This window comes from Gallus gallus, chromosome 11 (genome assembly GCF_016699485.2).
Source record: "Gallus gallus isolate bGalGal1 chromosome 11, bGalGal1.mat.broiler.GRCg7b, whole genome shotgun sequence".
NCBI classification, from domain to species: Eukaryota; Metazoa; Chordata; class Aves; order Galliformes; family Phasianidae; genus Gallus; species Gallus gallus.
Window position 1 is genome coordinate 13,662,855 of NC_052542.1, and position 27,347 is coordinate 13,690,201.

Here is a 27,347-nt window from a genome sequence, read left to right on the forward strand (position 1 = left end):
TGCAGTCTCTCTTATTTTACCCCTGGGACTGGTTCCTTTTAAAAGCCAAATACAGAAATGGATCATAAATATAGCATTGTCTGACCAGCACCGTGAAGGCGTTTCTGCCTTTCCTCTCCAGCCAAGGTCTGTTGGCAGTAATTGTTGCTCTTCTCAGTGTGATGCACAATATAGTCGGACAGAAGTGGCTGTGGTACAAGAGATGCTCTGAGATCCCAGCCATAATGTCCCCTCAGGAAAATACCCCTGAATAGTCTTTCTCACAGCAGGCTGTCATTGCTGCCTTTGTCATTTTCTATCCTGTGTTTGTACCAAGGCTTCTCTGAAGATTTATGTTTGGGTATTGGTAGCACATCTCTTTAAATGTGCAGGTGTTTGTTAATAGATGAAATTTATGAAGAGATGTTGAAGCTGCTTGATTGCCTATAATGCTGACATAGTGCAGTGGTTCTGTACGTAGCCAATTAAGCTCTATCATTACCTTTCTGCCTGGGTCTGTCAGAGTGGTATGAGTAAGGAGCAGGAGCGCTCACAGAGCTCAGAGGACGTGTGGCACTTGGGGAGTTATGGTGGAAGATGAGTTTTGTGTGTTTCTTACAGGGCCTCGTAACTGTGACTTGTTATTACATAGATCTTAACTTCCAGATTTATTGTCACTGCTCAATGGGGATATTTAATAGCATATCCACAATTGTGCCACTTGTGAAGCTGAAAGGGATGGGAGAAACATGCTTGCTCAAAATTGTTTCTTCAATTATAAAAGGATACTCCCTAAAGCAAATGCAAATTGCTTCCAACTGGGTTTGAAAATTCCTTTTCCTGTGTTTATTATCATTTTCCACTAGACTGAAAAGATATGGAAAGCTATTTATGCTGCAGAGAATGTTTAAAAATACAATACATCAAACTAAAAGAATATTGATACAGAAGTGTGAATTGTGTTTCAGGGAAAAGGCAGACTTGGGATTTCTTTAATTTCTCCTTTCCTATTATTAATTGTTTTCTTCTCTTGCTGCCTAGGAGGGTTTATGTTGGCTTCATGCAACAAGTTTGACAAATTTCCTTAGACAAATAATGTGGAAATTTGAAAGTATTTTTGCATTGTCCACTAATGTGTAAAAACAGTTCAGAATTCAGTGCAGAGCTTTATTATACATATCATGTGAATGTCAGGCTTCTCAGGGCTCAAATCTGTAATTCAGCATTAGTTCAGACGCAACCACTGTAAGGTGTGAGTTATACTGAAAGGACAATGGAAAATTTGTCCTTTATTCTAATAGAAACTCTTTAAACTGGGACATGTGCCCTTGCGCTGCTTCCAGTCCAAGTCTTCTGCTGATGATTCTGCACAAGAAGAAACTGAATTTACTCATCCATATAGAAAAAAATCTGATTCCTTTACTTTGATTTGAGATGACAAATACAAGTGGTAACAATTGGTGAAAAGTACTTTAGGGACTTCAAGATGAGGGAAGCCCTCTTGAGCCTTGCCACTGGAAGGGATGTCTCTTTTAATTCAGCACTTAGAAGTTCAAATGAAAAAGCAAATGCTTTTGGAGTCTGCACAGAACAGCAAACTGTAACCATGCTTGTTTAGTTTTTAATGCTCTCTTCTCTACGGTGGAAGAGGGAATGGCTTTAACATTCAGGTGCATTGAGAAACAAGCAGTTGCAGTCTTGGTTGAATAAGTGAACTGTCAGCAGCCATAAACTTTGAAACAGAAGAATTACTCATTTATAAAACAGCTCATGGTATTGCACTGGTACACGATTTGACGATCTGGGTAGGCAAGTTGAAAATGACATTGAAGGATGCTGATGTTGAATCAAACTTTTGTATATTTTATGTATTTCAGTGTTTCCATCTGGATCCCGTAGCCACTGTTATTGTTAAAAAGTGTATTGTTCCCTTTTCCTATGCCTGTTGTTTGCATATGCAAGCTACTTACAAGCGTACTGGGAACCACTGAACCTTTCTCCAGAGTCTTAGACTTGATACCTTGCTTGTGAAAAATGCAGGGAAAGCACATTTTCTCAGATTTGCCTTGTGAACTGTGATATGGTACAGATTAAAACCAATGTCGCATGCTTTGCTTTTTACGTTATGTTCTGGTAATAAATTTCAAAGATGGGTAAACGTGTTTGCTGATTTCTCCAATTCTGTCTCATCTGTGTGAGTATTTATGCTCTGCTATCGACTCCTAAAAGCTTCATTTGGCTAATAAGATTTATAAAATAATATAGCTGCTGCTTCAGAGTCATTGTTGGATATTCTTAAAGGAACTCTGTCCATATTGCAGAAGTGGTGTTGTAGGTTACTTGGATAGTTAGGTATTGTTTAAGTAGGTTACTGTGGTTTTTGGTCTTGTGGTTTAGACTTGACCTTCTATCTGTGGTTTAGACTTGACCTTCTATCCAGTAGAATTCATGCAACGGTGTTTTCCAAAGTTAGTTTACAATTATGTCCTAAGTCAGAAAGTACCTTTTTTCTTACTGGTTTTTTTCATCATTGTAGTTTTTCTTTTGTTCTATCAGGTTTTTTTTTTTTTTTTTTTTTTTTTTTTTTTTTTTTTTTAATGTCTGGTATTTACTAATTGAGTGAACCACTCGGTAAAATTAAAGTTGTAATATTGAGTTCACTGCAGCCAGCTTTCAGAATAAGGTTGACAGATGGTAAAGACATTTTGTGCCCAGTATCCATTAAATTTAATTGAGACTTGAAAGCTGTGTTTGTTTAGTGTCTTCAAAAATGTCATACCATCTTCTGTATTGGACGTTCACTAATGATCTTGGGTGCATGGACCTCAATTCAAGCTTTTAATGTACTGTGGGACCCACATGTTCCCAAGTCAGCATTTTGTTTCTAGCTTCTATGCCGTTTTTCTTAAAATAGTCAATAAAACTATGTCACAGATGGCAGATCCTATTAACGTAAAACTTTCTTGCCTCAATATATCCTGTTATGCCAGCAAAAAAATAGTGTGATAGGGCTATGGCAAAACCTTTCTGTGGCCTTTATTTTCAGTTTTCTGATGTTTTTCCGCCATGACAGTGAGGAATTCTTGACATCTTCCAATTTCCAGTGATTTAGTAGTGGTCTGTATGCCTCATGTGTGTTTCACAGAATCTCCAACATGCAATGTCAGTTCATCTACACTGAGACCCCATGAGTTCTAAAACTTCACATAAAAATAAGCTCCACTCCACAGCGCTCATAAGAAGTTTTTGTTCCTTTCTTGTATGTGCTAATTGCTGCCGGTTGTTAAATGTCTAATGGTATTGGTAAGACACTATTCATTAAAAGAAACAATTAAAAATGTGGGGAAAGATAAAGGGAAAAAATACTCACTCGTGCAATTAGAGCCAATGTTGTTTATGACAGCCACTGCCTGGATATGGCATTCTTTCTGTAGGAAGGCAAAAGATACTGATTAACCATCATAGGTCAATTAGAAAAATATTTCACATTTTCAATGAAAGTAAAATTTCTTCACAAATATTTTGCAAAGAGGAAAAGAAATCAATCTAATGAACAACCTGTCAAGATTAATTCCCTGACCCCGTTTCTCTGTGCACCTCAGCTTTTGTATTGCAGTACCACTGTGTATGCATTACACTACTCAGAAACTATCATTAAGATTTGCATCCCATTCTGGCAAACACAAGGCAAAAGTCAAGCCTTAAAAAGATGTTTAACTGTATTCATTTTGTTTAAAGCGGCAGTTTGAATGGCACTGCTCATAGCATGCCTCACACATACTGCTGATTTTGAAGAAAGGCATTCAGGATTTTCTATAAACGTGTGCTTGTAAATTATCAACAGCTTATCTTTCTTTCAGGTGAAGGAGGCAATGCAGAGAATCCATGACCGAGGTAACATAGGAAAACTAATTCTGGATGTGGAGAAAGCACCCACTCCCCTGGTGAGTGCCAAGCACAACATACATGGCGTACAGTCTTACAAGGTAAAGCGTGGTGATGACATTTGGAGAAATGTCCCTTACAGTTTTCTTGTATACCATTTTCTTCTAAATCCATAGGACCTAAGTAGAATTCATAATTATAATTGGTATTTTTAACCCAAGGTGGAACATAGTTGTGACTCCTACAGTCCCGACAGTTAAATTTCTATGTGGCATAGCCGTCTCCCTCTCCAGAAATGTGCCTGCCTCTCTTAAAGCAGGATAAAACTGCCAAATCTATTTGTGTCTCTGTGACAGAAAACAAATAGACATTTAATGAATACAAAATCCCTGTCTTAATAAGTAGGTTGAACAGAAAAAGACACAGTAATGTTACTTCAGTGTACCACCACAGAAGTGGTTTCTGATTACCATACGGAAGTCAGGAGTACCTCTGGTAGGAATTCTTTACTTCTCTAAGGATCTAAACACTTCCCATCCATTAGCTGCTTTAAAGAATCATACTGTCTGTTTCTGGAAGAGCATGTTCAAAGGTTTACATGCATTTTGTGAATTTCCTACACATTTGTGTTTCCTTTCTGAGAGTCTTAATGCCATTTTCTGACAAGTACACAGAATCGAAGTCCACTTGTGCAACTGTCCTAAAGGCAACTTCCAGTTACATAATTCAGCTGTAATCCTTGAGGGAACAGCTCACAGTTTTAGCTGAAAGTGATGTTGTACCAACAAAAGTTTTGTACTGACAGAACATTTGCTTTCTTGCTGCATCCACGTCTTCTTCCGTTTTTAAAGTCACTTCATGAGATGAATCAAACTGAAACAAGACTGGGTAAAACAATGTGATAGGTGCTCTGATTTTCTTCATATTTCATCCTGTAGATGGCCAATGACAGCACAGAGACAAGTGAGGCTGGAGAGGAGGAAGAAGACCACGAAGGGGACAATGAGAATAAAGAGCGCATGCCATTCATCCAGTAACAGCCAGAGGTGATGGAAGCAGAATGATTGATTCAGTAGAAGGGAACAAGACTGGGAAATATTCTCTGCATCAGTGAACAAATGCTGTAGTACAGTGTGTGTTGTATTTGTCTGCAGTCAGCTGAGCTATGAGCTGTTGATCATTGTTGTTTTGAACTCAAGTGCCATTCTCATCCAGTGCAGTATTATGACATTCCTATGTAATACCCAATTTCCCTGTAGGAGTCCCATGGATTTTTTTCTGTTTCAGTTTAAAAGCCTCATTAACTTACTGTGTAATTTTAGATGGGCATCTTTCTCATGCAAATTCCAACTTTTTGCATAAAGTTATTTGGAGGGTTGAGCTTTTTTTTGCAAGTTGACAACCACAGTAGCAAAAAGTATTGCCCACTTGCTGTCTTGAAGATTCTGCTAATTGGAGGGAGGATTTTTAAGTTTGTGAATTTTTCAGTGTTAAAATAGTTTTCCTTTTATGAACCACAGATAAAAGTTTCAAAAATGGTAAGTTTATTTTCCTTTATCACGCTTCCTCATTTTATAAGCAATCCCGTCTTCTTTTTCAAGAATACCTCATTTTGAATTGTGGAATCTGAGATTGTGCAAGACACCATTAATTGACAGACTTTGATTATTATTGTATAATCATATTAGCAATCAGCACCAGTAATTAAACACTTCATTCAGAGTGCCAGCTATCTTGCTTTCCTGTTGATCTGAGTTATCGGCCCATATGTTCTAGGCACCAGAGGTCAGTTAGCCACTTGTTTTAGAGCCAGAACAATTAGCATTGTTGCTGACAGTTCAACATCATGTTCTATGAAGGATGCATTGACTCATCTGTGTCTAAAATCCGAAACATTTGTAAATTTAACTTTTAAATCCTGTTAGTAAGGATCACTCTTCAGTATGTGGAAAGAAATTTGTTGGCAGAGTTTACTACTCTGAAATCACTATGTATCGATCAACAATGAAGCTGGAGCTGAACTTCTACAGAGGTTAACCCTTTTAAAAGTGACTTTTAGACCTTAATCCCATCAGAAGTTATGCATGGGAATAACTTTACCTAGGCGAATAATTCCATTAAAAGCTCTGCTCCGTACGTATGGTTATATTTGTGATTATTTGAAGGATCAAATATACAAAGACCAGCTAGTCTATCTACCTCCCACTAGTGGAAACTATGTCTAAACATGACAAAAGTAAATATTTTTTCTTGTCTTTCACCTATCCAAACAGAAGCTACTCAGGTCCTCGGTGGTCTTGTTGAAATAATCATTTTGAAATAACTGCAAACAACTTCAGTAGAAATGCTGAAAGAAAGTCAGAGACCTTGTTATAATGCCATGTATCTTTGAATTAATATATTTTTAGTATATTTTTAGCAAAAGAAGATATTTCTCCAGGCATGGCTAGTTGTGCTCCTAATTCTACAAATATGTAGTAGTGATAGTTAAAAAATATAGAGAAGGGGAGAGGGATTGCTTCTCAGGCTTTTCTCAATGTGAAAGTAATTGTGAGTCAGGATTACTTTTATGTGTGGTTTTAGAGGATTCTCTTGTTGGATTTTTTTTGTTTTTTGTTTTCTTACTTGTTTAATCTTTGCTGCCTAAGTATTAATGTCCATCTCTTCATACTGTGCTCATGAAGTTGCCGTTCTACTGTTCTAATACTAGATAATTGTGCAGAATGTTCATTCTAAGCAAGTTTCCCTTGAGTTAAACAAATTCAGAAATGATGAGAAGAACTAACTGTGGAGGAAAATGCCAAAAAAAGCTTTTGTTGAAATATTAGTCAAAACAAACTTCAGTTTTCCTTCGATGTTGAAGCAGAACTTCATTCTAGTTCATTTTCTTTCTGTGTTGGACTTACCTAGGCTTCCGGTGCCATATCAGACCCAAACAGGAACTCAATATGCAGAAGAAGATATATATTCAGTGAGTTTTCCATGTGTTGGGATTGCCCAATGAGCTTTTAAGAAAGGCCATTAAGTTTTCACAATTCAGTAGGAAACATGCCCAGTTTTGTTTTGCAGTTAGTGTAACAATGTTGTCCTGCAACAAACCTTAACATAACTAGAAATTTTGATTTGACGCCAAAGTGAGCAATATTGCTGGTGACCTTTGAACTGGCAGTAAAGTGGCATTCTCAAGGCCTTAAATTAGTAGGGCAAGCAGAATAGCAAATCCATTCTTCTGTTATAAACCACAGTATGGTTGGCTCTACAGTTAAATTTCCCTTATAGATAAATAGAGTGGGGTGATGGTGGTCATGGCCACAGGCACCATGGGGACAACAATCAGATGAAATAATTTTGGCTAGTCTTTCTGGTTTTGTTAGCAAGGCAAAAATACTTTTCATGCTAATTCATACCAATTTCAGGGCCATTTTCTGATCAGCAGAATGTCAGGTAATTGCAATGAGTACAGAGGGCTATTCTGGATCTACCTAAGCACTACACAGATCAGTATTACAATCACTGAACTAAATTCTAGTCTGTGTTTTAGCGGTATTAATATGGCACATATGAAGGTTACTACTGAAATGAATGGAAAGTTTTCAGTTACCTGTTCCAGAAGCAGCATTTGTGCTAGCAGAATTTGGCCCATAAGCCCTAAATACTTACTAGAATACCACAAACAGTAGTATCACGTTTGAAGTGGTAGAGGGCATGCTATACAAAATGATGGTGAGACTGTTGTTACTGAACAAGTCTTATTGCAGTAGAAGTGAAGGTTTGTGTTTACTACTAACACTTGTGTTTAAACATCTCTAAGACAATTTGATAGTTTCTTCGAGTGAAACAAATTATTTCCTAAATTGCCTTAAAGGAACTGTGAAAGCTTCTCTTTATCTTAAGCCTGATTGAAGTGAACTGAAACACTGTTTAATTGTATTTGTTGCTTTAGAGCTTTTGTTATATTGTGCCTACAAAGCAAATTATGTTTACATAAAAATATAAATAAAATATTGAGCATAGCATTATCCTTGGCTTACATATTTTATTCTAATACGCTGTTCACATTAGGGAGCTGACACGGAATTGGTTAAGAGGAAAATTTGACGTCTCATTTTCCATTTCAGTTACTGAAGGATAAACAAATATTTGTTTTTTTTTTATTACAGAATACATCAAGGTTTTTAAAATGGCTGAGCATGCTACTTTACCAGACATTAACAATTCAGTGTAAAATGTTGAATGTTACAATCTAAGAACTGCAAAACATTTTATAAGCATCATTTATGAAGTGTCAGTGAAGTGTGTTATTTTGATAGGGATAAAAACTAGTTTGCAGAATTTTTGCCCTCAGATTGTACTGGGGGAAAGCTTGACACATAAGTTACCCTCAGAGAAAAAGTTCTTTTTAGAAATGAAGTTACTCAAAGGGAATCATCTTAAAATAGGATCTAAAACAGCCATCGCCAGATTAGCTGATAGAAAGCACAAGGACATGATTGAATCAAAAATCCTATTATTCCTGGATCTTGGACTTAACTGAGGGCTGCAAGGAGGTTGTTCAGTTGACATGGGATATAAGATTATCTCTCCTGGAATAGTTCTTACACTTTTTCTTTCAAAGTACTCTTTATGGCTACCAAAACTTAGCGATGACCTCAAGTTTGTATTTGAGAACGTGTCTTTAAAGATCTCCCTGCATGAAAGGAAGAAATGGTTCAATGAACTTCAGTTTAATATCTGAATGAAGAGATGATGTTAGCTTGGGTTAATTCCAGTCATGCCAGACTTGTTCTAAAGCCTGTTATGTCCCTGGCAAATCTCACTGCAGTAGTTACTGGATCAGTCCTATAATCTAAAAGATGTGGACACGTTGATTGTGAAGAGTAAATTTCTGCCCTGTTTCCCAGCGTTGATAAGCAAATAATGTTCAGTGCATCCCTGATCACAGGCTCAGGATAAAGCTGAAAACAAACAGCCTTTTGCAAGCTCTCTGTGATTGCTAACAAAGCCCTGCCTTTTGCCAGCTTTTCCACTGGGCATAATTGTCACATAATCTCATACACAGAGGCTGCTACCAGCCAAGCTGGGATGCAAATTTTGTGTGGTTTCTGACCAGACAAAATGCAAAAAAATCATCTTAATTTGCTGAGTATCCCTGATCCTCACTCCATTCCCTCTTCTTCTGCTTGTCTCATTTTCTGTGAGCTTAGCCATTAATCCTGGTGGCTTTTGCCAAAACATACTCTCCTACCGTGATTGTGGCTGCCAGCACACAGCACAGCAGCCCCAGCTCATAGAGGACCATGTAGGAGAGTCCCTTGCCAGCTTTAAGCCCCATGGTGTGAGCTAGTGTTTTGTTTCTCTATGAAAGGAGCCAGAACAATCAATACTCCATAACTGATATTTGCACCAAGGCATCTCTTTTCCAAGTAAATTTTAACATCTGGGCAGACACTCTAATATTTTCCTGCGAGAGAACAGCTTAGAGTATAAATGCAAATGTGGCTTTATCTCATCAGCCTGCACTGTTGTGCTGATGCCTGCAGTTGATCCTAACTCAGCCATTGCTTTCGTGTCTGCCTCAGCCTTCCCTGTCACGCATTTCTGCAGCAAAAGGCATGGCTTTCTGAACACAGGCTTGATCTCAGCTATTTCCAACAGTGCTGTGTTGGGCACCTCACCACCAGCGTGCTGTTCAGAAACTGGAAGGGGTGAGAACAGTGCAGATAATAAACAATTAGAGAATGAATGTAGGAAAACAATTATGTATATTTCTGCCTAGGAGTAACAAATGAGCAGAATTTACAGATTATCTGTTGATTTATTTATATGTTTTACATCTATTCACTATATGACTGATTAGATTAATTTGTGGTGATTATATTTCTCTTTTAAGGAGGCTTGACCTCCTTCAGCAGTGTTTAAAAACTCCGTCCATATATTTAGGGATGATGATGATGAAGCCATTTGTCAAACATTCAGCGCTGTCTCCACTAGTTTCCAGGGTTAGAAAAATTGACACTTTCTTCATCAGCTGATTCCTGTCCTTCATTTGTCAACAGAAGCGTTTTCAGGAAATGTAACAGCATATGAACAAGTTCAGACTTCCTTTTAGTAACTATACATCCCAGTTGCAACCTTGAATCCCCAGATAGGAAGGAAGAGGGCTGAGAAAGAGTTGGAATCCCCCTAAATTTGTACACACAAGGATGCTTTTGACAAGGGTTTTCTTGTGTGAAAGTCTGGGCTGCAAAACTACAGGTAAGAGTATGTGTTAGATGTTACAAATGTTGGTATTTATTATTTGGGAGCCTGTCCTGTTCAAAGTTAGTACTGGGGAGAGTGGTATCTTCATGTCAGGAACCGTCCGTTGCTTATAAATAAGGGCATACTCTCTGTTGTTTTGCTCTGCTTTGTTTTTAATTTAAAAAAGTTGGTTCATGCCCCAGGGAGATGGTTAGCTGGAGCAGCCCATGCTCCTGCAAAACAGAGCTAATCAGAGAGGGAAGCTGCAGGGTGCTGTACGTCAGTCACTGCACTGTCACCGCACACCCCTGCCTGTCAGCCTCCAAGGGTTTCTGCTTTTGCTCTTTTTTACCTCATCACTGGGAATCTGACTCAGTTCAGGGAAAGTGTTCAGTGCTCAGTTTTGTTCCTGTCTCTGCAAAAGGACACGCATTTGCCAGGCAGCAGAACAACCCAGCAACGAGGACAAGGCAGGTAAGTTGGGCAGCTGCACCATCACTCCATTCTCTGGCCAGCCAGGCTTGCACAAAGCTGGAAAAGGGGAAGGCTCAACAGTTGCTGACTTCTAGAGTGTAAAGGGGTGCCTGATGCACTGATGCACTGCTGTTGCTTAAGGCCCTGTCCTTCCTGGAGCAACGCTTAACAACCATTGTCTTGCATCAGGTTGACATGGGGGTCCCAGTCTTCTCTATGGAGCTTCTGGAGGCCTGGAAATGCTCAGTGATTCCTCTTGTTTTCTGGTAGTGCCTCAGGAAAATTAATTTTTTACCTCCTAGAGAATACTGCGTTATGCCCACTTTGATCCCCTGCAGAGAGTGACAGATGAAATCTTTGCGGACTTAACACAGGGGCATTACTGCTGTGGGAACCTTGACTCTCTTCCCTCGGGCACTTAGGGTAAGATGAGAAAATAAAGCCAGGAATAAGCATCATCTATCTTCACAGCAATCGGGATTTAAAAAAAAATATTCAAGCATCTGCCATCATACCAGATCAACCTTCTTTTAGAAAGGTGTAGTCTTCACAATTGTTGGTAAAATCTTGAAAACTGATTGAAAGAAAGCATAACCTAAATAGGCAAAGGAAGAACCATTAAATAGGTTAAGGCTAAGAGTAGTCTTCGTAAATACATCTCCCACATGGAGAGCTGTAAGCAGTGCAGCATCCCAGCTGCTCTAGAAGAACAGAGTGAGGCTGCAGATACATTAGATGCATTATTTATAATAAGGATTTCTGTACTTTCACTGAAATAACTGACCCGTGAGCTGGCTGGGCATGAGCTAATAACCAAATACTATTTACAAAGGCTGGGGGGGAAGCTGGCTGACTGGTATCTTTCTGCCACTGTCATTGTGTGTCCTGAAGGACGTGTCAGGTCTGTGATGTTTTCCAGAGGCCACTAGGAGAAAACATTCATTTTATTGTTAGCACAGGAGAGAGATAAGTGAAGTGTTTTTCTTTTCCGACTGTTTGCTTTGGCAAATTGTTTTCCTGTTTCTTTGCTGCAGTTTTTCCCTTCTAGTGTCTGCATTTCAAAAAAGGAAAAAATTCCCACTGTTAAAAAAGAAGAAGAAGAAGAAGAAGAAGAAGAAGAAAAAGAAGAATGAAGCCAAGTGTTTTGTGACTGGTCAAGTGCCTCACTGGTCTGCTAAAAGCATACCCTCCCCAGGGAGGTGGTTGGGTCACCATCCCTGGATGTGTTTAAAAACCGTTTGGATGTGGTGTTCAGGGCCATGATTTAGCAGAGGGTTGTTAGAGTTAGGGTAGGATGGTTAGGTTGTGGTTGGACTTGGTGATCTTTAAGGTCTTTTCCAACCTGAGCGATTCTATGATTCTCAATGGTGCCATTGTGTTCCTGAGCCACTGTAGACAGGAAAAAAGGAAACTGAATGTTTTGTCCAGTGCCCTATTTATTGCTGTAAGGTTTAAGGATTTATAATTCTGCAGGGTTTAATTCTCCCCTTACTGAAAGAATCTTGATTAAACTTAGCAGCTGAGCTAGAAGTTTTTCCTTCATGACTGAAAGCTGTTTGTCAAATCATTTGTTCCAAGGCAAAGGGGATGCACAGAACCTTATGCTAGAAACCTTCAGCTGAGACCCTGCCTACGAAGCCCCATAGAAAAATGTGCAGTTGAGAGACAATAGTCAAGATTTTCCTTGCTCTTTCTCATCAAGCAGGATAGCTCAGAACCTGAATCAGCAATGAACATTAGAAACATTTCAGTGGGGCACTGCAGGGAAAAGGAACAACTTGGATTCCTGACCCCAGCCTTTTCTGCCAAGCAGTGCCTAGATTAATATGAGAGCACAGATCCAGCCCTTTTGGCTCACGCTCACCTTGTGGGCAGAACGGGGATTGCTCCAAGGATCAGATGGAAAATGGTGTTGCATATTGGGCTGTAAAAATTTATGCCATAATTAAGTCTGATTGCCAAATGATGTTGCACCCCTGTGTCAGGGGTGTGTTTATGCAGTGTGTCACTGAGAGATGCACTGCTTTGGGAGTCTCAGACCCATCTTTGGCACAGGCATGCGATGAGAGATTTACGCAAGGAATTGTCTTTAAGTTCTCACCTGAGCAATCAGTCTGCAGCTGCACACCTACACATATTGGACGCTGTTGGCTGTGCTGCACAGTACTGCTCTAACCAATTCTCACAGTTCACATATTAAACGTTAGCCTCATTTCAATATTATCCTGCTTGCAGCACATTCCCTGGCATTGTAGGTTAACTTAATAAAGCATATATAATATGATTCATATGAGATTTTTGATCTGCATTTTGTTCAACATGACAGCAGTGAATAAAGTTATTACACAATGTTCTGTTTGCTAATCATCAAGCAAAACAGGATAATAAAAGGATAATTATTACAAGCTTCCTTCCTTATTCCCATTAAGACAGTAAATTCAACTCAGACTGGAATCTCATAGGAGTTCCACCACTGACTTTGATAGGGACAGCATCAAGCTGATTGGTCCTCTAAATGAACCTAGTCATAGCTCCAGTATTAAAAATTCAGGGAGTAATATTTATTCCATGCCACAGCTTATTAAAAAAGATTCTTTTTTTTTAATCCTTACTCAGTTCTCCATATTAAAATACACTGTGTGCATTGCCCAAACCAATTGTCTTTCTTGAGAACACAGTGCTGCTTCATACTGGTTTTATGGAGCCTCTGGAGCAAGTAAAGAAAGGACAAAATGAAAAATCCCTACACAGAGAATACAGCTGCTCCTCTGCGCTTACAGCTGTGCTGCTCCTCATGTTCCACAGTCTCTGCTCTACCAGAGGCTGCACACAAAGGCTGCCCAAATTCCAGCATCAAGTGCCAGGTTGTATAAGAACATACAGGTTGGATATGTAAAGTGAGTGTATTGTTTGGTAGCTATTTGTTTCCTGGTCACATTAGATACCTTGTAAAGAGAGACCATTCACTTCTTGCAACATGGGGAGCATCTCCTCCATGCAGCGCTGTGTGGAGCCAAGATCCTCATGCTAATGTAGTCCCAAGTCGTTAAGTCTATGTAGCAGCATGTAGCACTGCTCAAACCTGCCAGCTCGTATCTGGAAGCAGCTTTGCCGTTTCAGCAGGCCTACAGCTGCACCAATAGAACTGGCTTATTTCTGCCCTTAGACAAGCTTTTATATTTCCAGCTTTGGTGACATGGCATCAATTTGCTGCTGTGTGGGGAGATGATGCCCTAATTATCTAATTTTATGACAGAGAGCAAAGGCCTTACTCAGGCAAAGCCCTGTAGCCTTTAGAGAGTACTTAACTCCTAGGGACAGGGAGCAAGGTGAAGGCTTAGTAGGTCGTGCTAGCTGCAGGTATGGGGTCAGTGGGGAGCCTAGCCTGTCAAGGAGGGCTCTGAGAGCTGCGGAGATGTGTCCTGTGGCTGGAGAGGAATGAATTGTACGCATGGCAGCAAACATCAGATTAGGCAGTCCCAACCCATTCATTCCCCCGCTGCAATGTGGTGGTATCAGCCATGCATGATCCTGAGATTCAAAGATCTTTAGAAGATTAATCAGGCAGTTTAATCAGGCAGATGTCCTTACAACTTGGGAAATCATGTCATCTTGTTAGATGAAGTTGATTTAGTCCACACAGAACCTGTAGCATTATTTAAGGAAACAATATTGCCAAAGCCAGTACAACAACCTCCCTTCGCCTTTGAAATCCTAGTGATAGGAATATTGTTGGATAGGAATGATGTTAGATCTGAGAGATGCCTGTCTCAACTGCTCACCCTACAGTAATGAAGCCTCAAGAAAATGTGTAATGAGACTTATCCTGACCCTCTGCTGTGTAACGCCATGAGGAAGCCATAGAATGCAATGGATTTACCCCAAGCATCAAGCAGAGAGAGAACTTGGTCTTCTCGGTTTTGTTTTGGTGGAAAAGCAATACAAAATCAGACCTTTCCTAATAATTCCTAGGGCACTTAAGACATCTGCTGGAAATGGAATAAACTGCAGTAAGAATGCACGTGGCAATGACTAATGGGAGAATGAAAAATTCTGTGATGTTTACATCTATGCAGTGCCTAAATTACTTGGCAAATGCTGGCACAATTTCCATTCAAAATGATCATTTGAAAATATTTGAATAAATGTGCATAGTGTGTGGTAGTAGGGCCGGCTTTAGTATTTGTCCTGCAAGGCAGGGCCAGCTCCACTTTCCACTGCTTGACTTGTCTGCAGAGAAGCAGACATCACCCCAACATTTGCATTCAGATCATTTAGATGCTATTTTTCTTTCCCGCTCAGGCAGATTAAACATTCCTTTAACTTTTAAAAGAAAGGTGTTTTACTTGGACCACATCACACATATTCCAACCCTGGGGCCTGGTGCATGTGCTGATTATGCTTAAGCATGGGGCTAGTGCTGCCTCTAGGACAGGTAAAGCAGGGTCAGCTATTTGCAGATCCTGTGACAGCCCTGTGCTGCAGAGCTGCGGTTTGGCTCCTTGCCACAGGCCAGGCTGGCAGTCCCCAGCTGAAGCCTCTTGTCAGCAGGCAGGGGAGCAGCTGCTCTGCAGCAATGGGGACCTCGGTGGTCATACGGACATAGCTGAGGTGGGATCTCAAGCTCCTGTGTTGCCAAAGAGAGGAGTCTCAGCCCTTGAGCAGAGCATCTCAGTCCTCTGTGAAGTGCAGCCACCAAAAGTGAGACATGATCACACTCCTGAGAAGGTCGGTTTTTCCATCTGCTATAGGAAAATCCTACAAACATCTACACAAGCCAAAATGCAATCCTTCCTCTGACCAGCCCTACTGGCAATAAGCAAAACCGCACTGTTAGTAACCTGCTATGAACCTGTGAATGTGCATTTCAGACTGTCTTGCGAGCTTCACAGGGGCTAAATTAAGGCTTTGTCCAAACTGCATTGTTTGGTGTATGTAAGGATGTGCAGAACCTATTAAGATCATGTTAATGTGAAGCTGTAAGACTTCATAGCAGAGAGACTGTGATGATCAAAACTAAAAAAAAATAAAGGGAGAAATTAAGTGCTGAGGGTTTTTAGTTCATTTCCTGCAAGGCAAATAGGTAGCACACACTGCAGGAGAAAAATTAGCACAACAGGTATTTTAGGTTTACAAAAGAGAAACAGACAGATTCTCACATGTTCCCTGAGGGCTAAACAAGCTGCGTTGCCGCCAGCAATTCCCAGCACGGAAACCTTGCCAGGTCTGCAGGAATAGCATTTCAAAAGACCCCATTCAACAGTTTTATTTGCACCTGGATTGCAAGGAAACCGAAGCTTTAAATTTTCTCCTAAATTCCCTTATCTTTAGAGATGACATGTCACCTGATTGTAAAGAAGTGTCTGATTTGTGGGGGATGGTGTTTTGCTTTTTGCACATTTCGCATAGCCACCAGAACATGTAACCCTAGATGAGAAGCCATTTCCTTGGGGTCCTTCCTGTCCAAAGACAGAGACAGTGGCAATCAACAAAATGCTCAGTACCACTTATTTTTGCCAGTAAATCTCTGATTTAAAACAAGACTTGGCAACACTACAAGAAGGCAACTTTATTGGTGCTCAGCAGCATTGGGTAGGTAACCAAAGAGAGCAATTACTTTGCTAACACTGATTTATGTAGATTTGGTGAATCTCTTCTGAATTCTGAATCTCTTCTGAACATGATCAGCATTACTTTTTCAGATTTACAACTCATAATTTGCATTCACTGCCACTGCAAGAGAATGAAAAGAATACAAGTGATACAGTTTGGTCACAGATAAGATAAAGATATTTACCTTAAATATGTGTGATAGACAGAAGTTACTGTGCTGCCTCTTGCATACAGTTTACTGTGCCCTTCTTGCTAAGGTCCAGCTTTGAGATGATGGTGTGGCAATGGCCCCAAGCAGAAGATACAGAAACACTCATTCAAAAACATTCAAAATGTTTTCATTTTAATCTTTTCTGTACACCTATTATTTATATCTTAAATTCCTTCGTTTTCTGAAGTAAAAATGCTTGGATTTACTGAAAAGCACCAAAACTGTAGTTAATGCAGCTAGCTGTGAATTGAAAAAGAAAACTAGAAAAGCCTGTTCATCAATCCCATTAGCAGTGTCAAGGTAAGGATGCATTTGGGATAGGAGCCTTTCACTCCTAAGGAAGATGTAAATGCCCTCATTTCGATACTCAGTGACTTTCAGTGCAGGTCACCGGTGGGCAGCCTGTTCTTGCAATAAACTGGTAACTTCCTTTAATTTTAACAGACGTAGCAAAACCCTTACAGCCAGCAAATTTCCTTTTAAAAAGCAAATTCGTATGACAGGAAAAACATTGAACCGATTGTACAAACCCAAAATATCATTAACAGTTTCCACAGAACCTCACATACCATAAGGTTAGCCCTTCCCTTCTCCAAATACACAGCTTACTTGTACAAATTTTCCCCAAATAACCTTGGTGTTGGGATGTCAGCCATAAACCTGCCTCATACCTGGTTAGACTGAGACAAAATCCTTAAGAAAGAGTTTTTAAGTCTTTTCAAGGCCAAAGAAATCAAGCATGCTGTATTTTTCCAAGCATGACATAATCCATGGTTAGCAGAATTTGCAAACTCTCTTACATTTAATTGAAACAAATGAAAATCAACCCGTGGATCCCATACACTACCCAAATCATTCATAAAAACTGATGCCTGGGAGGTGATCAATCTCTGTTGGCTACATTGGCTCTTGGATTTACCCCACTTGAAATTCCTTAGGCTGGCAACAGCTCTAATCAGTTCTCCTTTTCTGTTTATACCCGGAGTAGAACAGGAAAATAACGACCCATGTACAAGCTTCTTTTCAAAATCCTACGTTGAGCTGAGATTTCTGTAACTGAAATGCTGCAGAAACAGTAGCTCAGATTTCAGTAGCAGATACAGCCCCTCATTTTCCCACTTGGACCAACAGACAATGATGCAATTAACTCTAAAACCTGGAGGGAACTGTGGACCTTAGTAAAACACAGACATTCAAATAGCAATTTCTGTGTGGTTTGCTTTTCAAGATACCACAGTATCTTTCTTTAAAGATATTTTTGCAAGTATTATTTTACTTGTAGCTCTACTACCTCAGGGGATAACAAAAGACATGATCCCCCTGCATAGATCCTATTCCTCATAACAGGAAATTACTGCTGCAGCCAGACTGTTTCAGGATCTCAGCCGAGCATCCAGTCCATGTCTCACACTGACTTCTCATACTCTGTGCCCAGTTGCATGTTCTTTCCACAAACTCAGTGATGGCTGAGAATGGAGAGGAAAAACAGCTGCACAGAGAGTTTTCCTGAGCCAGTTTACAGGAGCACATAAAGGTGGAACTGTCTCTGAGGGGAATAGACTTTTTACCTTGAAGAGACTGTGGAGAAACTGAAATGAACTTTTCACCAAAGGTTGCTTAAGCTTTGAATGGTTCAGTTGTCTGAAAGCAAATGGAATGAGGCAGGGAAGCAGGAGCCAGAAAACCACCCAGGTGCCTGTGCAGTACAGCAGCTCTGGATTCTGCAAAATGTTTCTTTTCAAACCAAACAATTCAAGAGAAACTGCAGCTTTGTCTTTATGCAGAAGTTCTACTATACTGGTGTGAATAAAATGTACAAACATATCCTAGTCTGGACACAACTATAAAAGTATGAGTATTTATACTTGTATAGCACATTCTCATACAGAAAGAGGACTAATTTGTCCCAAGAAAAATTACCTTCACACATGTGTAACTTTGTTCACTCTCTGGCCCATATGATATTACTCTAACTATGCTTGTAAAGAAAAATTACAGCTCTAAATGACATTGTTATGCCAATTTCTAGACTTTACACAGAGCATGAATTTACTCTGGTGGGGATCTAGGCCTCCTGTATGGTTCCATTTTTGGCTTCTTCACACTAGCACTGGGAGTTTAAATATTCTAGGCAACGTATTTTGACTTTTCTCTGACTCTTCTGCTTACACACTGTATACAAGAAGTTAAACCTGCTTTCTTAGTTGCTGTTGATTAGTCATAAATGTGAAACCTATTTCTCAGATACTCAAAACTAATTCTAGATGAACAATCCCCTGTGCCCTTGTGGGTTCTCACAGCAGATGCAAGGACAGCTATGTGGTTCAGGTTTTAGGAGTAAAGTCCAACTGAGCTACTTCCATAATGGTAAAATGGCCAAAAAGTCTACTGAACAAACTGGAGGAAGCTTTCAAAACAGAGTTTCAGACTGTTCTTTTAGTGTTTTCCTGAGGTTTTCCTACACAATGTAACGTACTTCAGTACTCTGAAGCAGAACTACTGAACACAGGTTTTAGCAAATAAGTGAATTTATGAAAAGTTTATAAAGTATTAGTTCATGATTAATAGATGTGTACCAGCTATGGAGAATACAATTAGTTGTTTGGAGGTATCTAAAACAGCTGGTGTAGGTGTGTTTTACATTATGAATACTGAAGTGATTTTAGACTCTATGTGGTTAGAAAAAAGCTGGTATGCACTCATGTAGTAAAACAGCATGCCTCTAAATCTCAGCTTTCTTTCAATAAAGTAATAAGCCTCTTGCTGCTACAGTTCTAGAAGAAAAATCCTGATAATATGAGTAGAATGTAACCAAGACAGATGGCAAAGAGGGGTCTGGAATTGTAGCTTCAGAGTGGCATATACTTTTCCTGTCTGTTCCCATTGCCCAACGATGACTTCAGTGTCAACATTTTAAACAAACCCTCTTGTTGAAAGTCTCATTTATCCACTAAGGTGAGTGAGAGGTGATATTGCTTATAGCAATCCCAATTTAAAGGCATTCCCAGAAAACTCAGTCTCGAGGCAAATTAAAGAGCTCCAAATGCGGACACCTCTCCATAGTCCAGATAGCACTGTCCTGCTTCTAGTGTCTTGTACTTTGCTGCGAGCAGTATCTCTTCCCCTGGCAGTGTAGTGAGGACTTGGGAAATTTTGTAAAAGGGTCAAAATCTTTTGTTCCCCTAACTAGTCCCTGCTGATAGCACATAATGTTCTTATTCAGAAGCACAGTAATATCTAGTAGGTATTTATGAGCTCTTAATAAAATAATAAATGAACATCTGACAATGTGATCTTATTGTATATATACTTTGTGTGTGTGTGTGTGGCTGTCGTGTTTACTAAGGAGTGTTATCTTTTTTTGTTTCAGTGTAAATAAGTTCATGACCACTGTCCATACTTAACCAGCACGGGACAGCCATGCCAACCCTATCCTGAGGCTGTCATTACACAAGGCATTTTTGAGCATGCATCTGCTTTTGCATGCCTTTATGCTTCAAAGATTAAGTGTTATCTCTGAAGAAATGGCATTCTTTTGTGGCAATTGGAGCACTGTTCAGTGCCCTTAAAAGCAACCTGTCTCAGTTGAACCCAAAAAAGAAACAGGAATTGCGGATGAGATGTGAGAACAAGGGGGCACCTTATGCTGCAGCCAGCTTAAGTATTAAACACATTTCGTAAGCAAGGAGTACAGCCAACTCTATCACTACACTTTTATAAAACTGACCTCAGTCAGCCCTGACTGCAATGTGTCTGTGTGACTTGCTCTCACGGCTGCTGAAGTGAATCTCTTGAAGATTTTTATAAAGTTCTTTAAAGGAGAGATGGCACAAACTGGACTTATGATTTTTCTACTCATAAGCATATTACTGCTGGATCAGACCATCAGCCAGGCTTCCAAATTCAAAGCTAAGAAGCACAGCAAACGTAGAGTGAAAGGTACTGGTTTTTAACTGGGAGGAGGGATAGAGATTTCTAGACTATGCAAGTTTACTATGTACTTAACATTGTGTGAGTAAGAAAGTAGCACTATTCAAGCGTTTACTAACAAATGATAGCCAAGTCTATATTATGCCTGACTTTCAAATATTTTTATGTGAGTTAGTAAAGCCAAGAATAATGTGCCAGAATGAGTTATAGAAATAAAGCTGCATTGCAATTTAAAAATGTCTTTCTCTGTTTTGGCTGTTCATCTCTGTTGACAGCTGACATTATTTGTGATACAAAGGTAAAGCTGGGAAGATTCCAGCCAATCATTCCTACTTATACAGTTATATTGACTAAAAGCAGAAGAATGGAATTTCACGTACACATGATGGAAAAGAACTGAATAAGACATTAAATCCTTAAGGGTTATTGTTCAGGTTTTTGTCTATTTCCTAATTGTAACAGAATGTCTGTGTAATACTTGTGGGATACTACTTGTATGTGTGATATGGTGAAACTGCAAGTCAAATTAATAAAAAAGAATTTCCAAAAAAAGGATTAAATTCCCAGAGCAAAGATTACAGAGCAAATGCAGAACCATGGACTGTTTGGAATGGTCTCTGTAGTTATTTTAAAGCTTATTTCTAATAAAAGTGTGCATGATGGAGGTTACACTAATGGCAAATATTTAAGCTCCTTGTCAGTGAAAAAAATGGAGCCTTGATAAAGTCACTGTACAACACAGCTATACTGCTTTGGAACTATAGACTTATATATTTTTATTTTTCCCTTGAATCTTTTCAGTTCTTAGCTTGATGTCCTAAGGATATGCTGCTTATACCATTGTGCTGCCAGCACATTTTTCTGTCAGCTTTCCACTGATAACTTCTGCATTTGAAACAGTTTGTCAAAATAATGGGTGTCCTGAGGATAAGTTACCCAAAATTATGAAATTCAGGATGTGGGTGCAAAAAAGAGATCTGCATAAATGTGCCACTACAAAAAAAAAGATGTACCAGGAGCTCATCTGTTCTGCTTTTTGCCTCTTTCAAAGCAGAGAAGGGTCATGGAGAGATTACTGGGAACTGGGAATCACAGGGAAGAACATGGACTGGGAGTCCTGCCATGGGCAACATAAAGGACAGCTGAGGTCAATTTCCTCTGATTAGGGAATACGGAGAAGAGACAAGCTTTCTGGGGTGGAGCTGGAGAATTAGGTGATGTAACACAGATCTGTAGGAAATGTGGCTTTGTTAGTTCTGCAGCTTGTGAAAGAGCCTATTTATTCCACATGCTCATTACTGTGGCTTCTGGAAGGTCTGCTTACCGTTGCAATCAAACTGTAAACTTGTGCAATGGAATCCTGTCTGCTATCTGCATGATTGTGGTGGGTCATTATAATGATTAAGAGGAAACATATGCAAAAGAGAACATGAAAATGGAATTATTATGTGCAATTCAGCATCTTTTCTTGTCTCATCATCTTATTGGTACTTTTGTCAGTGTCATAAAATGGTGACACGGGCTGAATGTGGGTGACTCAAGTCACCAATGGGGAGGAAAGCTCCTCCTGGGGAGGAGAGATTGCAGCTCAGTAAGTTTGTCTGCATGCATTTAGACATTAAACTTAGATTATATCAGCTATCCTTCACTGTGTTAAAACAAGAGCTGTGTAAAACCTGTGTGTTCACAGAATCTTCTCTGCTGCTATTGTTTTTATGATATATATATACATATACATATATGTACACATACAGTCACACAACAACAGCATACAGTTTCAAATGTAAACAGGCAAATTTTGCTATAAACTAGATACAGGCAGCTAGAATACTGATGCTTTAAAATGGCAAAATACATCTTGGGAATGCAGAAACCCAAGAGCTGTTAAAATTAAAAAAAAAAAACAAAAACCTTTTTGCATGCATATCTGCTCATTTCTCTGTATTTCTTTTATTAAAGACAAAGATGACCTCAAGACCCAGATTGACAAATTGTGGCGAGAAGTAAATGCTCTCAAAGAAATGCAAGCACTTCAATCAGGTAAAGCAGCTTACACTGGTTAGTGGCATCCAAAAGTTACCACTGCCTTCCCTCTCTCACACTCTTCAGTCTCACTCATCTTTTTAAGGGTTACTTGAGACTCTGATGAATATGGCTTCTTAGACAAATAGTATGATACAGCTATACTGATGAAACAAGAGTTGAAGAACTAATGGTATACATGTGGTGATTCTTCACTAAGAGCAATAGTTATTCTGGAGCAAGAACTACTGATGTCTTTGCTACGCACAACCTCTAGCTGTGATTCTTGTGTATCTTAGGCATAATCAGACATAGCATAATGACAGTTGCTGGGTTTCAGAGCTTAAATGGTCAATAAGTTGGGTCCCCAGCTTGGATATGAGCACGGGCTAACTATTAAGACAAAACAGTCATTGTAAAGGCTGAGAATATCCAAAAACAAGATAAGCTTAAAGGACTGAGTCATCTTAAATGATGGGAATTGCAACATTCAGATGTGAATGTTACTCTAAAACCTCAAAGTAATATTCACTGTGAGTTCAGAAATATCCTGTATCAACGTGCAGTCCTTTAAATATTTCAATAGTTAAATGGAAATTTCCAAGCAAAATAAGAAGGATAAATACGTGCACACCTACTAGACAGTTCTGCTTTTTCACAGCTGTTGACATAAAACTTGACATTTAAACACATTCAAGAGGACTCTACAGAGGAAATGACATCATTCACATGAAACAGAACATATTTTGCTTAGGGATGGTAATATGTGGGTTTGTCTTGTTTTGCATCCTGGGTTGCATAGAGCTTTTTGAGCTTTACTAAATATTTTTCTTTTAAATTTCTCATAAGAGGACTATAGACATTTCTTAAAAGAGGAAACCTGTGCTAGACAAGTAACTCTTGTTTAAAAGTAGTTCTTGTATTGCTTCCAGAAGGAGCTTGAGAGTAAGTAAGCAGTGGCTTAGAAATGAAACCAGAGGCAGGAGATTTGCTATCCTCAAAACTTATTTTGAGTTCTATTCTAAATTCAGAACCCACACTGATCAAATGGATTCCAAATTTGGCAAAAAGAGACCTATCACCCCTCTAGCTCTGACTGCATTCATTAATGGCTTTATGATAGTTCAAAAAGTAGCTTTTTTTTTTTTTTAGTCTATAGGAGCTTTCAAGACATACTACAGTCTGATTCCTTCTTTTTCTTTTCAAACTTCCTAGTTCTCCTTTCTACATACTGTGAAATGTTGCCATATGCCATTTAGCAGCATGAGCTTTCTCCCTAAAGAGGAATAGTCTTCATCATTACTGCAGAATTGCTGAAGTAGATAAGGTCTCTCTGGTTTTCCCATGAATATAAATTTGTGAAACAATTCAAAGTTTAGCAAGTGTGTTAATTACTTTTCTTTGACCGTCGTCTAGCTTAGCACTTGGAAAGAATGACGTTTGAAGGATGTCCTAGTATAACAAGATGATATTGAAAATGTAGCTAAGGAATGCAATGACTATTAGAACTGGAAATACTAAAGAACTGAGGCATATAGGATATGGTCCAGAGTGGATTTCCATATCCTGTTGATCAGATACATAATTACTTTTTTTTTTTTTTTTTTTTTTTTTTACTAGAACGGATGACAGGAATTAGAAACAGACTATAGAAAACATCAGGACAGAAGATGTTCATACTGTTTCATGACTTTTCTTATTTAAGTACAACATGAGTTTAAGCAATAAATGAAATGGACTGGAAGCAGGCAGATGCAAGATTCCAAGAATAACTATTTTAGTAGTTTATTCAAGCCCCTTGCTACCTTTCTCAACTTAGAAGTGAAACTCCTTTGAGGTGGGTTCTGTTCTTGTAAGCACTTGTCTTGGGAGAGCCAGTTTTTCACATATGTGTATTAGGAGAGCTGGAAAGTGAAGCTTGAAGCTTGACTTCTGCAAGCCTGCCTGCACAGACCTTGGGGCTGGAAGAACTCTGAGAGCAGTTCTGCAAGGCAATTCCAGTTGCAGAGCAGATGCCAAATTCATGTTTTAGTACAATTGTACTTTACATCAAGACTTCCCTGATATATTCCAGTAGAACTAAATCCAAACAGATTTTAAATGCAAATGCTTATGTTGCTTGGTTTGATTGTCACGCAAGCTCAGTATGCTTTTCAGAAAGTTTTTATAGATTTAAGTCACTTTACCTCATTTGAGTTTGAAGGGATACACCTTGCTGGAATGACCAGAAATTAAGAACTGAAGTGGTGAATGCCCACTTTTCTGCAGATGGGAAAATACTTCTACCAATCACTCAGAGAGAGATTTGCATTATGATTTTCAAGTCAATATTATTCTGGCAAGCAGGGCATATTTAAAATAGCATTTCTAGCATTTTCTTGCTATGAAATAGGCCTAGTTAATACATAACACTTTACTCTGGAACTTGAATACCATAAATATGAAACGACCCTTAGAACTGCCTTTTTAGTATAAAGCCAAGTATGGATTTCGTAATGACTAACTCACATCTGCCTACAATACGAACATCCATACCTACCCATTCCACCAGTTTTAAGAGATGAGATGAAATAAGGTAAGACGTGAAAAGAGGACTATTTACAAAAACAGGTGATAAGACATACTGACAACAGGCCTGAGTTATATTTTATTGTTCAGAAGTAGCCAAATTAAATTTAAAGAATCCAAACTCAAATAAAAAAAAAACCCGCAAACCTAAATTAAAGGAGGAATATGAAGCTTAAGATCATGCTTCAGGTTCATCAAAGTAAACAAAGGAAAGGTTTTCTAAAGTACTTCTTGGTGTTAAGATCACATCTTTATCTATCTTTTCTCTTAAGTGACTTTTCTGCAGTAGCCCTAAGAGCATGCCCAGCTTTTGGCCAACTCTTACACCCCAGAGGACCTTGCAGTGTGTCTGTGAGCCATCTAGACTTCCGAAGGGCACACTAGCATGTTGGCTGCATACAAGGTACTACACAAACAGGAGTAGCAGGGAAGTCTGCATTTGATGCTACTGCTCCTAATTCCAGACCCACTCTTCAGGTGCAAGAGCTTTTCACTTGCTGGGTGACCTGATTACTTAATCACCAAGATACCTTTAGAAAATCATTGTTTTAGGAAACATCATTTAAAGCTCAAGCTTTTACTGAACTTGGAAACTAATATCTATTCACAGTCTGTCTTCGAGGGACAAAGGCCCATAAGAAGTGCTACCTCATTTCAGAAGGCACCAAGCATTTTCATGAAGCCAATGAAGACTGCATAGCCAAGGGAGGAACACTGGCTATCCCCAGGAATAGTGATGAAATGAACACTCTCCGAGACTACGGCAAGAACAGCGTGCCTGGAGGGTCTGAGTTCTGGCTAGGTGTCAATGACATGGTAAATGAAGGGAAGTTTGTTGATGTTAATGGCATGGCTCTACAGTACTTCAATTGGGATCGTGCCCAGCCAAATGGGGGAAAGCGTGAAAATTGTGTCTTCTTTTCAACACAAGGCAAGTGGGTGGATGAGATCTGCCGTACTGCCAAAAGATATATTTGTGAATTTCTGATCCCATAATTCCATATAGAAGTGATCATGACTATATTTTGGGTTATTAACATGCCATTTTTTCTTGTTAGCAGCCCCTCCCACTTAGACAGTGGTGAGTTAAAAATATCAATCTCTTGCATTATACTCACTCTTTCCTGAAACAGAATTTTTCTTCATTAATTTATTTTCTATTCAAATGCTTAAAATATTATATGTAGTGAGTGCTCTCATCATGTACAGGAATACATGCAATGTTTTGATCTATACTGCATCATATTTTGCCATATTCTTTCAGCCTGATGTTCAGGTTACTGGGGTTCACCTTCATTTCTTCACTTTGTATCTCCATGGTAGAAAGGTATTTGCTTGATCTCAGAATTCTAGTGAATTTATTGAAAGTATACAAAAAGATTGCTGTATGGAGACATGTTCTAACAGAAGATGTAGGGCTCCTCTTTATTCCGGTGCTTAAGAAGGACATTGGGGTTTATCCTGGGAAAAAAGCCATTCTCGTTACAGAGTTTAACAGGATCTTGGATTTGAAACCAAGATTTTTATTTATGGGATAGGAAGGATAAAAACAAAAATCTGATGATAATTTTTAAAGCACACAGGGTTAAATGTGATACACTGCTACAAAATGGGGGATATTCTAAATATCAGGTCAAAGAATGGTTGCTTCTAAATGTCTCAATTATGGTTAAATATTAGACGTCACTTGGAACATTACTGTAGAAGAAACCAATCTGGGACTAGATCATACTGTTAGTATGTAATCCCTTAGAAAGATGTGCAAATGCCTCTCCTGCAGGATCAGAAGGAGGCTTTATAATTCAGGCATGAATGGAGAGGAAGGGTCCCCTTTCAGGCACAACATACCCCCTCAATCACCTCTCTCCATATTGTGGGTAGCATGCCTTGCTGGCACAGACGAGTGGGACCAAACCATCATTCACTGGGCCATGTGCAGATTTTCCCATTTGATACCCAACATTTGAGCTGGCTATTTTTTGCTATTCTTAACATCACAATACATATTTGCCTTGATGTTATAAACTGCAGTTTCTCTGTCATGTAAGGGAATTTCAATAAATGATCTAAGTATATTGTTGCTTAGAGGCTAATTTCTACTTTTTCTCTTTTAACTGTGAAAGATTTTCTTAGATTTTGCAATAAATTTGCAATTACTGATATTTAAACGTAGTAGTGTTTTTGAGAGCTTTAGCATCCATGCAAAGACCATTATTTCCAAGTGCTTTCTTGAGGATTCAAAAGATCTTTGGTTGTACTATACCACATCTTTTCTGTACATACATGCCATAAGACAAAATTTGGATCCCTACTTGCCTGAGTACCATTTAAGATGCAAGCACTCTGTGTACCCCTGCAATATGTATTGAAATTAATTCAATTTGCCAGCACATAGACCTAATTCTCAGCTCTCTTACTTGGCTCC

At 39.1% G+C, this 27,347-nt stretch overlaps 2 protein-coding genes across 3 annotated transcripts in view; both read left to right on the forward strand.

Moving 5' to 3' along the window:
- VAT1L (vesicle amine transport 1 like) overlaps positions 1-7,883 on the forward strand; it is a 46,623-nt gene extending 38,740 nt beyond the window's left edge. The window contains exons 8-9 of one of the 2 annotated variants that reach the window (XM_040707188.2): positions 3,840-3,965; positions 4,803-7,883. In XM_040707188.2, the coding sequence (XP_040563122.1) occupies positions 3,840-3,965; positions 4,803-4,901 (225 nt within the window). In that variant the 3' untranslated portion in view covers positions 4,902-7,883. The remainder of the gene's footprint in view (positions 1-3,839; positions 3,966-4,802) is intronic. The other variant, XM_427969.8, reaches the window with a different exon arrangement.
- Positions 7,884-20,159: 12,276 nt separating this feature from the next.
- Positions 20,160-27,090, forward strand: CLEC3A (C-type lectin domain family 3 member A). The gene is made up of 3 exons (NM_001277618.4): positions 20,160-20,341; positions 22,292-22,372; positions 25,533-27,090. The coding sequence occupies exons 1-3, from the start codon at positions 20,227-20,229 to the stop codon at positions 25,916-25,918; spliced, it is 582 nt and encodes a 193-aa protein (NP_001264547.1). The 5' UTR covers positions 20,160-20,226; the 3' UTR covers positions 25,919-27,090.
- Positions 27,091-27,347: the final 257 nt, after the last annotated feature.

Bases quoted from the DNA above. Each gene is read 5' to 3' on its own strand.
- CLEC3A (NM_001277618.4), top strand. From the start codon at position 20,227: ATGGCACAAACTGGACTTATGATTTTTCTACTCATAAGCATATTACTG. The intron at 20,342-22,291 runs GTACTGGTTTTT...CTTTTATTAAAG, and splicing joins CAGCAAACGTAGAGTGAAAG to ACAAAGATGACCTCAAGACC. The intron at 22,373-25,532 runs GTAAAGCAGCTT...ATCTATTCACAG, and splicing joins AATGCAAGCACTTCAATCAG to TCTGTCTTCGAGGGACAAAG.